The following is a 15,309-nucleotide window of genomic DNA, read 5'->3' on the forward strand; positions in this document are numbered from 1 at the left end:
TGTTTCCCCAACGGGCGTTGTGAGACGTGATCGCTCATCACATTTCTGTGCGCAGCATACGATAGTTGCCACCGCAAACTTTCGCAGTGCTCGACCAAATCTTATGAGAATGCGCGCAACATCCTCTGCGTTTGGCCAGCGCATGTTACCAAGCCGCCCAGCCTAGCAGCTCCCCGATCAGTGGGACTTTGATGCTAACATCGAGACTTCTTCTAGTGGCATGCGCTTTGGCCCCGCCGATTGGACTCAACCCTCAGACTGGGAAATTTGGCGTCATTGGGGATACGTGTGGCGTCCGTCTCGTCGCATTGGACCCTGCGCAGTCGATTTGCAAACGGGATGTGTTGCTGGGAGTTCTTCTTTTCTTCTTCCCGTGTAACGTTGTTGCGATTGCTTCCGAAGCCCTGGATCTGGAGTGCGCCTGGTCGTACCGATAAGATGCATCCAAGCCACGATTCCGTGTACCTGAACTATTCGATTCTTCGCCAGGAAGCACCACGTGCAACTGTCCATCTCCCGCTCTCCGGTTTCCCGTAGACGTCACCCAACAGCATCTTCCTGGAAGGGTGTTCTACTTCGCAGGACCGAGCGTTTCAGGTCACCAACAACCGAAAAGGGTGGGCATGTGGACGCGACGACAGCGGGAGGCTCAGGGGAAAACTCGCATGCTCGCGTGGCCTGGGATGTAGCGCGACGCCTTCAAATTATGAGTCTGGGTGACCTCATTGGTGCGCTGCGCGGCTCATGAGAAATGCGCATAATGCTCTCCCGTCTTTGCAAAATACCATGCCCTCATCTCCGTCCCGTGCGCAATTGTGATCTTTAACTTTTTTTTTCGACCACAGCCGAGCACCTAGGCAACTACAAGGCCTGGTCGCTACGTGGCCGGTGCTGCAGAGCCTGCCGTGAATGTGGGTTGAGCGAGGCAACTCATGTGCTGTAGAGCTGACCAACATGTGTGGGATGTCATCCGTCTGTCCAGGTGGCGTTGCTGGTGGGCGGGATCAATACATTGGATACGTGGGTAGTCGGGTCGCGTCTGACTAGGTGGTGGCATAACTATCGGCTGCGATTTGAGTTCTTGCGGTCATGCTGTCAAAGTGAATATCCCATCCCTTGGCTTGGCGCAGGTGGTGTTGGCGGTGAGTGCTCGAGGCAGTCGCGATGAGCGTCCCAGTCAGCTTATATGGAAGGACGAGTTGGTGACACCTGCCACATTGCGCCGTCGTACGTATACGACAACACGCAACATGGCATCACCTCATCTTCATACTAACGGGCATGTGGTCTGCTGGCCATTCATCTTACCTCCGCTTCTCTCAATTTCCCCCTTCACCACTGTCCTCGATCTTTCCCATGTCATTGAACGCCGTCCCACCACTTCCACGTTCTGTCGTCGTCGTGCCACGCAGTTGCATGAGCAACCGCGAATCCATGGCGACTGCGACTTCCAGAGTCATCCGGTCTTTCGTGATGTTTGGCGCAAGACCTTCCTGAACTACCAAGACAGCATGTTGACGCCCAACACTTCACTTGCATCTCAATCTTTCCGCGCATATCCATCCCGCCATTTCTCGGTGCGAGGTTCAGCATTACTTCCTCATACAGATCGCTGCCATGGGACCCGACGATGGCCACTTGCTCCGGCAAGATCCAAAGTTGGGCTTCATAGTCGTTCGTTTCAACAGGAGCTCTATTACTCCCATCTCTCCCAATACTCCCGCTAGCGTACATCATATCGGCACTTATCATACCTTCGCCAACGCTCAGGCCACGGCCCTCAGACTTTTCCAGCTCGCACTGAACGACTTCTATCGCAGGGGACAAAGCGGTCGATACTTCAACCGGATCGACCTCGAGCAGTCGGGATCGATTATGATATATCAACAGCGTCCGAGTAATGGATACATGGCCACTCGCGAATTAGTAGTCAGCGAGTTTCGGGTGGTGCTAGTCAACATGTCGGACAACTTCTGGGAGGTGGAAGCGCGTCTTATAAGAGAGAAATTCACGTTGGTAAATCCGCACGGTGGCTTCATGGACAATACGCCAGTACCTGAATCGAAGATGCCCACTGTGAGGCTTCCCCGCAAGCCGGATCAGCGCGATAATCCAGTAACCCCGAGCCACGATACCATGCAAGAAGAGCATATTACCCTGCCTGAGCTCGCTCAACCCTCTTCGCAGTTTCCTCCGCTAGGTCCACAGTACGATCAAGAAACTCAGCCAGACTGGACGCGGACTCGTACACCGTTGTTCGACCGTCGAGCCGACCCACCCTTCCGCGGGCCCGGCCACAGACCATACGCTCAAACCATGGTCTTCTCGCCGCCTCCACCCACTTTACCCGGACTTTTTGGCGCACAAGACTCCGGAGGTATCTGGTCGGAGGCAACAAGAGCTGCTGTCTAGGGAGACAGTGAAACAAATGTTGATTAGGGACACAGAGAAACACAAGTTCATTCAGATATCCTCCGCAATGCAGCAAGAGAGGGCGTTCCTGAGTTAGTACGTGTGTGCCGAAAGCTCGAAGCAGAGGGGTCATTGACTGAGAAGAGCTATTATGGTTAGACTTGGAATTATTCGGTACGCGACCTTGGTACAAGCGGTTTACATACCTGTACAGTCAAGAAGCTGACTTCTAAAATCACAGTCGATGGAAGGGTGGCATTGTTCAGTCCTCTACATTGCGAATAAATGCTTTGACAAACCTTTCATTGGATTGTCCAAGCGATGGGGATCATACTGTGATCACAACGTGATGCATGCATTACCTTTTCTGACCATCTTCCTGCAAATCTTCCCTTCTTCCATCCTCTTGCGCTAAGACGCACTAGCAGATACGACAAACAGCCAGTCAGTAACCATCTCCACCTTCACCCTCTGTACTCACCATTCTAGCCGTACCGCAGCTCACAAGACCTTTCATACAAGTCCTTATCCTTGTCGTCGTCTTCAGTGCCACCGCCATGGCTAATGACCTTGACACCTGACGCTGGAAAGGGAGCACACGCTTTGTGAACATTATGACTGACTTACCTTACCCCCACAACTGCTAGAAGACAGTGTATGTGTATTGCAAGTCATGATGTGGTAGTGTGGTGGCTGAATGTGAAGTAGCGAGTTCCAAGAATTCCATCTAGTAGGGAAGAACTGCGTTATGCTGCTTTTGATGGATATCAAGGACTTGAATTGGATGGGCGATCTAGCGGGTAGAGTAGCACGTCGAGGTAATGAACTGCACTATGGCTTCCTCCCATACTTGCAACTCCTGAAGATCTTGCAACCGTCTATATTGCAGTCACAAAAACGTGACGTGATCTACTAGATCAGATAAATTAATCGGTAAACATCGGTGACTACTGCACGTTAGAAAGTGGGTGTGTGGGGTCTCACCGATCAAAGCAGGTGTGAGTGGGGCTCTGCGGGAGAGGCGCATCAGGTACGAACACGCGAAGAAAAGCACCGGAGATGCATATAGCGGTAAGCTACCCCGTACATCAGATCTACAAGATCTACGAGGCCGAAGCAACAAGGTCCCAAAAAAGAACAACACTGACGCGTGATCATGTGAACAAGCGTCAAAGCTCCCAGCCATCCATCCTTCTCTGCGTTGTTGCCAAAAGCAGAGCAGAGGCAAAGAGAAATATGCGATCTACGCACGGAACGCTTTACCCGTGGAAGCAACCGTCCACGTAGCGTTCGAATGCCCCGGAAGCGCGGGGATCCAGCTTTGATCACCGATGTCCTCAATGACCTTTCGCGGCACGCTGCAACTGTTCATCATGTCCATGCTCTGTGTTTTCATCGATGAGCAGCTGACGTAGCATTCCTCGTCCATGATCTTTTGAAGCGAGTCGTCTTTCCAGCCGAAGATGTAGTCGCCGTGGTTACCGTACCCGGTGTGGTCGTCGAACGAGTATACGAAGGGCTGGCTGCCGTCTGTGGGCCAGAGAGAAGGGTCGTTGAAGGGTGCGGTTTCGTAAATTACTTCGTACATGAGTTGCGGCATGCGCACGGGATGGGAGGCTGGGCAGGGACCTTGGCTCTCGAAAGTACCTGATATAGGGTAGGCCTATGATGCGTCAGAGGGTATGGTCTTCGACGAGCGTAGGAATCATACCATATGAGCCATGTGGTCTGGCGAGTCTAGATCTTCACCGTTCCAACATCTGTTTTGATCAATATCTGTCCGACATCGAACTCGGCGTCACTACTCACGTCGGGAACCTCAAATTGACCATGATGCCTGCCGGGCAGGGTTTTGTGGGGAACGCTTTGGTCTCTGGAAAGCGTGTGCTGGGGTCTTGTAGACATGTATATGTGAGTTGCGGATACCTATCCGCCTCTGCTTTTGTAGACGCGATTGGTGAGCCGATGAGCATACGAAAGCCCGGCTGGAATGCCTTGACCTTCGCCTTCTGCTGGTAGTCTGCAAGCTGGTTTTGCATGTAGTAAACAGTCTTCAGAGGTGGATGGTCAGTGTATTTCTCTAGGCAACTTGTCCTTCACTACTTACCATACCGCCGTTTTGTCCCTCAAACCCCGCATTGCCTTTCTGACTGACACGCTTATAGGTACCATTTCTTGCGCGAAAGTAAAGAGAAGCCGTCCAGTAGTTGGAGAAGTCATCTGCAGGCTGGCAGGTTGTGCATGTGGACATCGCAGGTGGATCGTGAACATCAGGGCTCATATCAGGGACAAATGAGTTTCCTCCGATGATCTGGTGGAGATGCGATGATGGAGCATTGCCTGGTTCGACCAAGGGGTCAAGGCGATCTACGACGAGCTGCGAGCATCCGAATCGAATAAGAGCCTGGGTCGGAGCAACGAGCACCAGGCCGGCGAGGAAGTTCCAGAACATCTTGAGCTGACTTGATGTGAATACAGCGCGACGATGGAACGATGGGCTTGTTACGGACTGAAGTACTCCCACTTATATATCGCTGGATGGGAACTCTTCGAGACAGACATGCATGTGCCGAATGACGCAGCTCACAGCCCCCATCGCAACCCATCGCAGCAATCGCAGTAGGCTCTAGGTCGATAAGGCAGTAGGAATCCGTCAATGTCTGGCCTGGAAGATACATTACCCCACCTGACATGTGAGTGACTGCTGAACGTGTCTGTTGAGCAGAACAAGTGCCGGGTTGGGTGGGTTATTGTTCATATGGGTTCTGTCAAACACATTACAGCCAATCTCTAGGCCCCTTCTGCTGGAAGTCGATCATGATGCACGAAGCTCACTGATTGTTCAGCTTGTTGCTATTCGACGGTTTTAAGTATGGACTTGTTCGGTGATCATCCATACGTGAGAAGTCCACCCGCTCTGACGTACGGAGCGACATACAAAGTGGAAGAGGATAATGGCACATCCTGGGTGATGAAAAGGTCGAAGCTCAATTCGGCTCGCATCTCGAAAGCATCCGAAGGTCTTGAATGTAGCCATCTGTGGCTTGTGATGAGAGCGAGCTCCGCATAGCCGGATTGACCCCACAGGCCGTGCCATCAGGTATATTGGTATGCGGGGCACCAGCCAAATGGCCATGCAATGTGTAGACCTTCGTTTTTCTGATAGAGGCTGCTGCTGTTGAGCAAGAGCACCACCAAATACACGCGTTGTGTGACTGAAAGGTTAGCTATGGGGACCTGGCGCAGAGTTTTAGAACTCGATCGGCGCGTGAGGCGTCCGTGGGCGCAGTGCAGAGGGCGTGTCGCGCATTACGCGGAAGGTATACGGCCGCGGATACCCCCACAGACAGCGTGGGTGACAAGTACAACGACGACGCCCCTGAACCAAGTTTGTTGCGGGATGGTAGGTGACAGGTGCGCGATAGCAAGCCTCGCGCCACAATGCCTGTCGCGCGCGTCCCAAAGCGGTATAGTCACTTCGCCGACACGTGTCAGCTCAACCATCAAACTCACCGCTTGAGCCTCATTTCCCATCACGATCGTTCGCTTCACGTGCAAACCCGCAGTAATGGAGATCTAGGTGCAGGAACGCACCAATCATTGTTCTGTATTGTCCAAGATGCTGCACGTAGGATGCAAACGCTTATGTCTCACATTTGGTCTGCAGCGTGTGCTCCACGCGCAGAGCTGGTTCCGTGGAATGACTCTTATCATGCGTGCGCGATCGTTGAGGCTGTTGACAAGGCTAGACTTGGATGTAATTCCCTTTGCTAGACCGCTTGGTGTTGTCTACCCCATAGCGGTGTGCTGTCTGGAGTGGATCGTGGACCCGGAGCCGCGTCTTTGTAGCATATAGTCCGTAGTTCCCTCTTTGAGAGTGCCGTATACCATTCCCTTTCCTCGCCGTATACACCACGTATAGTTATCTGTCGAACACAGCACCAATGCCTATCATGTCGCCTCACGTCATCACTGCTTTTCAGCAGTATCTCAGATGGGATAACGATATCAAAAGACATATCGATGCGAAGACTCGGGCACGAACATCATCCATCACTCGAAGTGGTCACAGTGCCTCGACAGAATGGCAAGAGCAGATTATGTGGCGACCAGGCCATGTCAGGAGGAACTCAGCAGGCAGTGAGCGTTCAATGTAAGGCTACGATGACGGGTCTGGGTTGATAGGTATGTCTTTCACCTTCACTTCACGGATTCGAAGACACAAGCAGCATGCTTCAACTATCACCATCACCACTCATGAGACCTGAAGCCATGAGAAAACTTTTCGCATGGAAAGATTCTCTTGCTCAACCTCATCCTCACACAATCTCTGCGGATATTGTCCAGCACACCATACTAACAACTATATCCAGGAATCGCTCGCGAATTCCTTCAACATGACCAACCAGGGCAGCTACAAGCGCCCAAATAACGACAAGATCAACTACCATCCCACCCCCGGGGAGGTCGTCACCAAGTTCACGGCGTACGCCGGCTACGTCAACCTACCAGTTGGCGACTACAAGACCTTCGAGATCTGTCCTTCGGCCCAGGACGACACCCCCCTGGAGCCTACGGAGGACGATCCCTACCACGTTCCCGCCTACTTTGACCTGAGCGAGGCGCCTACATCCACACCTGAAGAGGTCAAACTCGAGTTCAACCCTCCGCTTGTGCACTACGCGGAGCTCAGGGGTGGCCTCCCAATCGGCTATGTCTGGATCCCACCGAGTTCGCCCGAGCCGATGCTGCGCGAAGTCACTCCTGAGCAGGATATCGCTTTCACCACTCCGTTGCGGCCGGCGAGGAGCATGGGTACCAGCCAAAAGCGCAAGAAGACTGTCACTTTTGACCTCAGTCCCCAGAAGAAGCGCAAGCGAGATACTACCGCTGAGTACCAAGCTCGCTTCACCAGTCCGCTGTCGGAGGATCTGTCAGATGCGCCTGATGGTTTGCTGACGCCTGAGCCGAGGAAGCTTGTGCTACGCCGTCGCTAGTGGGTAGGACATGGGAGTTAGGTGGGTGATGATAGATAAGGTTGAGCAGTAGACCGAGAAGAGGAGAGATTACTACGTTAAGGGGTTTGGTTGGTACCAGGGCTACAGCTGCTTCTTCCCATTTGCCTTCAATGCCATACCCTTTTGTCTCTTCACACCCGCGAATCCTTCCAATATTCTGACCCACATCTGCACCAACATGATGACGATTCTTACGACCTGATCTTTCCACTCCAGGACTGGTTTCCTTCCCCTCATGAATTTGGCATCTATTACTTCCCATCCGGCATCACCACCCAAAGCTTCTCCTACCTGCAATCCACTCCGGCATCCGTCTTCATGGAAACCGTACCCTGTCCATGCGCCTGCGTACCAAATGCCTTGCTTTCCTTGGATCTCGTGGAGACGGTCTTGCGCAAATACCATGCGCGAGTTGTAAAGTGGATGTCGGTATTGGTATGTTGCCTGTGTGAGGGCAGGAGAGGGAGGATGTGGTGGGTTGAGAGTGACGAGGACATTCTTGTAAACGTCACGCGGGATGTGCTGCAAAGTGTTCATGTCGTAGGTTAGGCAGACGGTCTGGAGGGCGCCAGAAGAAGTAGTCAGGTTTGCCGATGATGGTGTTCTCTGCTTGGAGGTGGTGAGGTAGTTCCAGGCGGACCATGCTGTGCGTCGTTGAGGCATGAGCTGGGTATTGTTAGTAATAGTCGAGTATATTCAAAGCATTCAAGACTCACTGAAAGATCAGAATGCAGGTATGCTGTGTTTGGTGTGGTTTCGAATGCGTCCAGGATTTCCTTTTCTGTCGCTGTCGCCTCGTCGCCTAACATCCACCTCGCCTGGTCTCCATGACAAGCAAGTACTACTTCGTCAAAAGCCTCTGTCTGACCTTCTCCCCTTCCACCCAGCCTTAATTCGACTTTACCACCTTTTCTTGTTGCCGCCAGAACCGGCGTCCCAAGGTGGCCCTCACAGTTGCCAGCCAGATCCAGGACTGCATCTATGTACTTGCTAGATCCTCCTTCAACAGTCAACCAAGGTGGTCTCTCTGCTATGGTACTAAGTAGGTGGTGGTTCCACATGAATCGTACCAAAGTCAATGCCGGAAACTCCAAAGCGCATTTATCCGCGCCCGTACTCCATACGCACGCTGTCATTGGGATGAGGTAGTCATCTCTGAACGCATCTGAATACCCCTCTCTTTCGAGATACTCGCCGATGCTCATTTCCGTAGCGGCGACAGCTGCGGGTGAACCTGGTGGGATAGCTAGAAGATCCAGAGCAAATTGATTGAAGCGGATAATGTCGAATATCATGCGCCAGAAGGAGAGCTTGAGCGCATTGGAAGGTTGCGCGAAGAGTGAGCTGCCCGACGTGCCCGACCATTCAAAAGCGCCAGCATCGCGAGATATGCCAAAGGTCATCTCCGAGGCGACGGTCTTGACACGCAATGCTGAGAGGAATTTGATGAAGTTTGCTGGGCCTTCGTTAGACATAAACCTATGCAGACATGTGATTTTGGTAGGAGACGAACGATATGTAGCGGTGTTGAGGACGATGAAGCCCGTATCAACAGGCGTGCTCTTGCCATCGTGTGTCCACGGCACAGTGTTTGTATGACCACCAAGACGTTCCTCTTTCTCGAACAGATGCACTTCATGCTGGGTATTGCGAAGTGCGTAGAGGGCGCTCAGGCCAGATATGCCACTGCCGACGATAGCTATGCGCTTCTTCTCCATCTTCCCGGACATGATCAACTAGCGCGTAATTATGGCGAGGATACTAACAGCCAGGTACACGGTTGGAGTTGACGCACCAGAGTGACGAAAGAAATTGAGCAAAGGAAAGCTGCTGCTGCAAAGATGCGAGTCATGATGTCATCGATTTGAAGCGAATGCCGTTTCAGTCGGCGCATGACTAGTGTCGATGGAAAGTACGCACGCTCGAGATGTAGGCATTGTAGGTATCGTGAACTCTCAGTTGCGTGTTCTGAACGCAGGAAGAGGTCCGCGGCATTATACAGTCACTTGGTCATGGGTTCGAGACCCGCTCACTTGTGGACACCGCAGACTAGGACCCATGGCATTATCAGCATTATTGTGGAGCTGACTTTGCATCTTCGCATTGCTACCATGTCGAATACATGAGACAGTCAGGAACTATACGACACGGCTGATATGCAGGTGGCTCTCAAGGGGCCAAAGCAACACCTACGTAATCACAACTTCGGCATCGGCGACGCTCGCGCTGGGTAATGCGTTGTGCTGGCAAGCTGCGACAGGAGGTTTTTCTCATCGTAGCAAGCAGGAGTGATGGTATGAACGCAGTAAAGGACGTTAGGTGGCCTTGCCGCTTGAAGGTTCCCCAGATGCAGAAGCGTAGTGGCACACGTGACACGGCAGGGATGACCTTGGCAAGTGCGTAATGCGCCTCATGAGCTCCGGACTCCAGGCTCGACGCTGCATTCACAGACACATCCAACCCAGGCCGCCATTCACACTCCAAAGACGACAGCCCCCCATAAACACCGAAGCCTACACTGCGCAATCCAGACTTGACCGCCGCCATGTCCAACCTTATCGACGCCGATGCAGGCACCGAGCGCTTCAGCGGCTACGAAGCCGAGTTGAAGCTGGTGCAGGCCGACCTCAGCCAGCAAATAGAGCAGATCAAAGAGACCAGCGGGGAGCCCCGGAAAGCCGCCATCAGCAGAGCAGAGCGCGCGCTGGAAGAAGCCGAAGAGCTGGTGAGTCGCCGCCTAAACACACCTGTTGCACATGCGACGGGCACCACCACCACCACCACAACACCAACACAATGTACAAGACCGCGCTGCTAACCCGCTCACCTCCCAGATCGGCCAAATGCGCCTCGAAAAGTCCAACATCCCCGCCAACCTCAAGTCGAAATACAACGCGCGCTTCCGCAACTTCGAACACGACCTCGACACGCACAAGCGCAAGCTAGAAACCTACACGACAGACAAGGCCAAGCTCTTCGGCGACCGCTACACCGACAACCCCGAAGGCGGCGATGCGCAGCTCGAGCAGCGCCAGCAGCTCCTCTCAGGAACCGATCGCCTGAACAGGTCGAGCGGCCGGCTGAGGGAGAGCCAGCGCATCGCGCTCGAGACGGAGCAGATTGGTGCTGGCACACTGAGCGATCTTCATAGGCAGAGGGAGCAGATTACGAATACGAGGGAGAGGCTGCTGGAGAGTGAGAGTTATACTGATCGGAGTATCAAGACGTTGAGGGGCATGGCGAGACGGTATGTTTTCCCGCTTCTTTCTGTTCATCACGCAAGCTCCGGTTGATGTGGAGTCTAGATGGATGCCCTTTTGATTCTTGCGAGAGAGAGTGCTAACGAGACTTTGTGTAGGATGGCGACGAACCGCATCATTACGATTGCTATCATCACCGTCTTGGTGCTGCTTATCATTGCGGTCATTTACAGCAAGTTCAGATGATTGCTTCCACGTGCGCGACGCGTTTCTGTTTGGCGTTTTGGAGCACAGTATATTGTACAGATGGGTATTGTTGGTTTGAGGTTTAGATATCGAATGGCATCCACAACTGTCGTTTCAGGGAGCAGCGTTCTGCTACATCTACAAGCCGCATATTCTGATTATTGAAGCCCATGCATTATTGTGTTCGCGTATTGATGGATCTGAAAATCCATGTCGTGTCTACTACTACCAGGGTATTACATTATCATCTAACCTTGTTCGCTTCCGTGCTCCCTCACACCAGTCGTGATTGTATGCAGAATAGAATGTAGGTAAATCCAGACACCAGTGATTACATATTACATATTTTGGGCGTAAAAGAGAGAATGTATGACAGAAATGCTCTAGAGAAGGAATGGCTGATGTGAAAATGCAAGATAACAAGTCTAAAGCGAACTTGTAGTAAAAGATGCGATGCTTAGGATGCACGCGTGGAAACAGGACAAAGTGTCGTTTCAAGATGTCGTCCAGCGTGGTGTGTAGCAGGGGTACATTAAGTAAGGGGCCCGGATCCTTTGTCGGCGCGGTGTTGACGGGGCTATTACCCGCGCCCGAGGCGGACGTTGTGTCTCTCCAATGACATGGCCTCAGCACGTGTGCGGCCATCGTGGTTGTCATCGGTGATGTGGTGGTGTAACGAGTGTGGCGATGACATGTCGTAGTCAAAAGCGACTCGGATGTTGCCGATGTTGGAGCCGCTGCATTGGCGGGGCTGAAGTAAGCCTGCTTCGGGTCGTAAGAGCGACATGAGTCGTATCTTCATCGTAGCATTAGATAATATAAGGACATGTTCTGTGGCGTCATGTTTGGATAACGAGCGTGTTGTTTAGGTGTGATGAATCGTAGGTTGTTCTGACAGGCGGAAGGATCATCTAGAGTCCCGTTCAGTCTGCGGATCCAACGGGAAAAGGCGTAAGAGGTAACTGTTTATCTTGTCCCGGCACAGGCGTCCGTGGTGGTAGTGGCGATGGCGTCCGCTGACTGCTTGATTGCCGGGCACTAGGACCCAGTGCCAACGGTGAAACGGTTCGTAGAGGGGCGGGGAAGGGTGGGCTAAAAGGTGTGACAGGCGACATGCGGAGAGGATCAATGCTTCCTTGGAAACGGGTAGCAGACCGTCCTCGTGGTGTGCTCTGTGTGCTTCGTCCAGAACTACTGCTTGCGTTGCGAGAATGGTTGTTGTAGCTGTGCATGCGGATTGTGGTCGGGCGGCTGTTTGTAATGGAGAAACGGCCGCTTGCGGTCCGAGAGAGCGTTGCTGGGAGTGGCTGAAGGGGCATCATGTCGCTTTGGACCGAATCTGCCCGCGGCGGAGTGTATGTCTCAAGCTTCATGGCCTGTGAGGTGTTTGGCCGCGACGATGACCGCGTGCTGGGTCTCGTCAATGTGGTGGCAGTACTGGGCCGGATGATAGTATTCCTAGACGTGTCTGGTGCCGTTCTCGCAGTGGCGGTGGGCGGACGAGTCATGGTCGTTCGTGCTGTGTTGGGTCTGGTCCTCGTAGCTGCGGTACCAGGCCGGACGCTCGCCCGTGGGCCAGCTCCAGGCTTTTGGCGCTCGATATCGAAGGCTCGCTGGTCCGTGTATTGTGCCGCTGTCGAGAAGTAATGCGGTGCTATCAGAGCGAAGAGCGGTCGCATAGCTGGTAGACATGCACAAATGATTCCAACATTCACCTCCACCGCAGATAGTGTCGCGTGATCTTTGTTGTCGAACGAGACGTCGGTCGAGTTGGCGATGTCGTCCAAGGTATACAGTCGGATGATAGAGACCATGGTACCGCTGTTGATCCGTTAGCATTGGTGATACCCGAAACTGCCTGAGTTGCCCTACCTTGCGCCCAGCACGAACATGCCCACTAAGCCTTCCTTTTGTGATTTGGGTATTTGAAGGGCCCGGACGATAGACAATGGCATGAGGAAGATGACTACGTCTTGCGCAATGTTGACACCAGCATTCGTAACCCATATGACAAGTTGGTTCATGCAGCGTCCGTTCCCGATGGATTTGTCCCATGCAAAAGCGACGGGGCTGCAGATAAAGACGCTCGAGAAAGTCGACCAGCCGCCGTAGGCTACGACAACACCCAAGACAGCGAAGCACGCTATGCGGAAGTTTCGCACAGGAAAGATACGGAGATACTGTACAAGAATGGATATCTTTGTCACAGTGAGTGTGAGGTTGTAGACCCAGACGCTCGCCCAGAATGACTGTGTGATTGTTAGTCGCAATACAGATAAGCGATGAAAGGTAGAAGCCCCTCGGTGCATATAGGTGACGCATCTGCATCACTCAATGTCGTGACGACCGTAAGACGTGCTGCAGTCAGGCACCTCATCAGGCACCTCATAACACATGAGCCGGGATATCCAAGTATACCGTCGGAGAATGATGATTTTTCTGCACTTACAATTTCCAGTCTATCTAGCTTGTCGTCTTCAATTCGCGCACCGTGCTCTCCAAGGCCATTCATCACTTGCTCCGCCGTCAGCACAGCAAGTGCGATGGAAAGAACCTATGAGTCGTCAGCAAAAGATGCACGCTGCGCAACCAGCTTCACTTACCATAGCAAAAACGATGCATGCATCTTCAGGTCCAGCTCCCCTGGATATTACCAGTCGCGTAAAAAGTCGTAGAAACACCACCAAGCCAGAAACAAGTGTGAAAGCAAGTACAATGATATTAACCCGGGTGCCAGCGGGCGTGATGCTACTCGTATCCATATTGACAGTGTTATTAGAAAGACGAGTACGTAGAACAGGAAATCTGAGGGACTCGGAGTAGTAGACCTGCGAAAATGCGCATGGTTCAAGCACTCATAATGGCTGATCCGGAGAAGGTGGTGATTGGGATGTTCAAAAGCGGATCGGGATAGGAGATGCGGTGCGAGGTCGGTACCGCAGCACGAAGTCGAACAACAGCCAATGCTAGAAAGATGGCTCGGTGTATTTCAAGAAGGAAAAGCGCTCATTGGTAAGGAAAGTCGGACGACAATGACCCCCGGGACTTGAGTGAGACGCAGGTTCGCGACGTTCATGCTGCATTTGGAAGCGCGAAGGGGACCAATATCGACAAGACTCTCCACACCATGGGCACGTTCCTGCAAAAACGACCGTCTCATACGTACGATAGTCACGGTCCGCAGATCGCTTGGTGCACTGACCTAATGCTGCCTTGTGGCGACTGGCGAGGCTCCAGGTTTGGTAGCAAAAAGGCAGAAATAGTCGAGGAAGGGGGTATAATGTCGCAACTATACCCTTAGGGCCAACTCGTGGCAGCCACGGTTAACAAGTCGACGTGTTAGGTTAGCTTTAAGGTTGCATGGCTGAGGCCATGGCGCAGCGGAACTGTTGATGTCGCATGTCAATAACTAGATGCCGCTTTGACAGTTCTGTTTTGTTTGGAAAGGCTGTCTGTACACTGTCGAACCGCTGTGACAATGTCATGTGGCGTGTGGTGGATGAGTCTGTCGCGCGCGAACATTGCGTGAGGGGCTGTGGTTGGCCCACCAAGCCCGCGTACCTGCATGTTGTGTGCTCGAAGTGTAGCAGCTCGGATGGTATGGCGCAAGACTAATGACCCTGCTGCAGATCTAGCCGAACGCAGACCGTGCACCGAAACCTTGGGGACTATCTTACGGGTCTGAAACGGACCTAAGACCAGCGGCGTGCTCTCCACCATATAACATTTTCTCCAGGCAATTGGCGGCTTTCTCACACAATCTTGGTAGATTTGATGACAACAGAGTTGATCGATAGGAGGCTAACCTTATTTTGGCACACCGATGAGGCCCGCACCATGCCGCTAACGGCCGAAGTCGAGATCTCGTCCTGCTCTTCGACTAGGGAGCGACCGCGGCTGATCCCCGGTTGCTCGATTTCACGTCCGAGTCACACGTGGTGTAGGGTTCGGTACATGCCGGCCTCAGACGCAGGTTGGGTCGGATTGCGCACTCTGTTCGTTTACAACCTTCTCTGCATCTTGTGACAATAGCGTGTCGGTTCTGACGCTTATGACTCAGAATACGTTGAGCGAGAAGAATGCCAATATTGATGTGACCAGACTTGTAAGCGAATGCAGAGCCAGATCTCCTTGTGATGAAGCAACCTACGAAGCTCCAGCCTCGTCTATAGCCACGGTCGGCCTTAAAGTTTGTGCGCTATCTCTCTGCAGGCGGTCGGACGGCTGGAATGGTGCCAATGAAGTTTCCTTAGGACAGCGTTGCCGAGGGTTTAGACCAGTCATGCAATTATCGACAGTTGTCACATTGAAAAGCGCCGCTGGTCTTGTTGTTTCGAGGATGACCGTTATTGGTTTGATCTGCCGGAGTCGCCTTTTCCCTTAGTCCTGTCAAACGCTGTCTTTGGAATCAGCGACAAATTCATCCATGTCGA

The 15,309-nt window shown here is 52.7% G+C and overlaps 6 protein-coding genes across 6 annotated transcripts; 3 read left to right on the forward strand and 3 right to left on the reverse strand.

Moving 5' to 3' along the window:
• Positions 1 to 1,617: 1,617 nt before the first annotated feature.
• Positions 1,618 to 2,412, forward strand: J4E87_001905 (uncharacterized protein; the record flags this gene model as incomplete). The annotated part of the gene is made up of 1 exon (XM_049373545.1): positions 1,618 to 2,412. The coding sequence occupies one exon, from the start codon at positions 1,618 to 1,620 to the stop codon at positions 2,410 to 2,412; it is 795 nt and encodes a 264-aa protein (XP_049236915.1).
• A 1,243-nt stretch (positions 2,413 to 3,655) lies between these two features.
• On the reverse strand, positions 3,656 to 4,864 carry J4E87_001906 (uncharacterized protein; the record flags this gene model as incomplete). Its single annotated transcript, XM_049373546.1, has 4 exons — positions 3,656 to 4,075; positions 4,124 to 4,172; positions 4,222 to 4,463; positions 4,520 to 4,864. 4 exons carry the CDS (start codon positions 4,862 to 4,864, stop codon positions 3,656 to 3,658), a joined length of 1,056 nt encoding a protein of 351 aa, XP_049236916.1.
• A 1,945-nt stretch (positions 4,865 to 6,809) lies between these two features.
• Positions 6,810 to 7,409, forward strand: J4E87_001907 (uncharacterized protein; the record flags this gene model as incomplete). The annotated part of the gene is made up of 1 exon (XM_049373547.1): positions 6,810 to 7,409. One exon carries the CDS (start codon positions 6,810 to 6,812, stop codon positions 7,407 to 7,409), a length of 600 nt encoding a protein of 199 aa, XP_049236917.1.
• Positions 7,410 to 7,511: 102 nt separating this feature from the next.
• J4E87_001908 (uncharacterized protein) lies at positions 7,512 to 9,160 on the reverse strand (the record flags this gene model as incomplete). The annotated part of the gene is made up of 2 exons (XM_049373548.1): positions 7,512 to 8,096; positions 8,147 to 9,160. 2 exons carry the CDS (start codon positions 9,158 to 9,160, stop codon positions 7,512 to 7,514), a joined length of 1,599 nt encoding a protein of 532 aa, XP_049236918.1.
• An 815-nt stretch (positions 9,161 to 9,975) lies between these two features.
• Positions 9,976 to 10,876, forward strand: J4E87_001909 (uncharacterized protein; the record flags this gene model as incomplete). The annotated part of the gene is made up of 3 exons (XM_049373549.1): positions 9,976 to 10,155; positions 10,265 to 10,677; positions 10,789 to 10,876. The coding sequence occupies 3 exons, from the start codon at positions 9,976 to 9,978 to the stop codon at positions 10,874 to 10,876; spliced, it is 681 nt and encodes a 226-aa protein (XP_049236919.1).
• A 923-nt stretch (positions 10,877 to 11,799) lies between these two features.
• Positions 11,800 to 13,482, reverse strand: J4E87_001910 (uncharacterized protein; the record flags this gene model as incomplete). Its single annotated transcript, XM_049373550.1, has 4 exons — positions 11,800 to 12,697; positions 12,749 to 13,125; positions 13,326 to 13,430; positions 13,480 to 13,482. 4 exons carry the CDS (start codon positions 13,480 to 13,482, stop codon positions 11,800 to 11,802), a joined length of 1,383 nt encoding a protein of 460 aa, XP_049236920.1.
• Between the last annotated feature and the right edge of the window lie 1,827 nt (positions 13,483 to 15,309).

This window comes from Alternaria ethzedia (assembly GCF_023757985.1).
Source record: "Alternaria ethzedia strain BMP 0044 chromosome Unknown scaffold_3, whole genome shotgun sequence".
In the NCBI taxonomy this organism is placed as follows: domain Eukaryota; kingdom Fungi; phylum Ascomycota; class Dothideomycetes; order Pleosporales; family Pleosporaceae; genus Alternaria; species Alternaria ethzedia.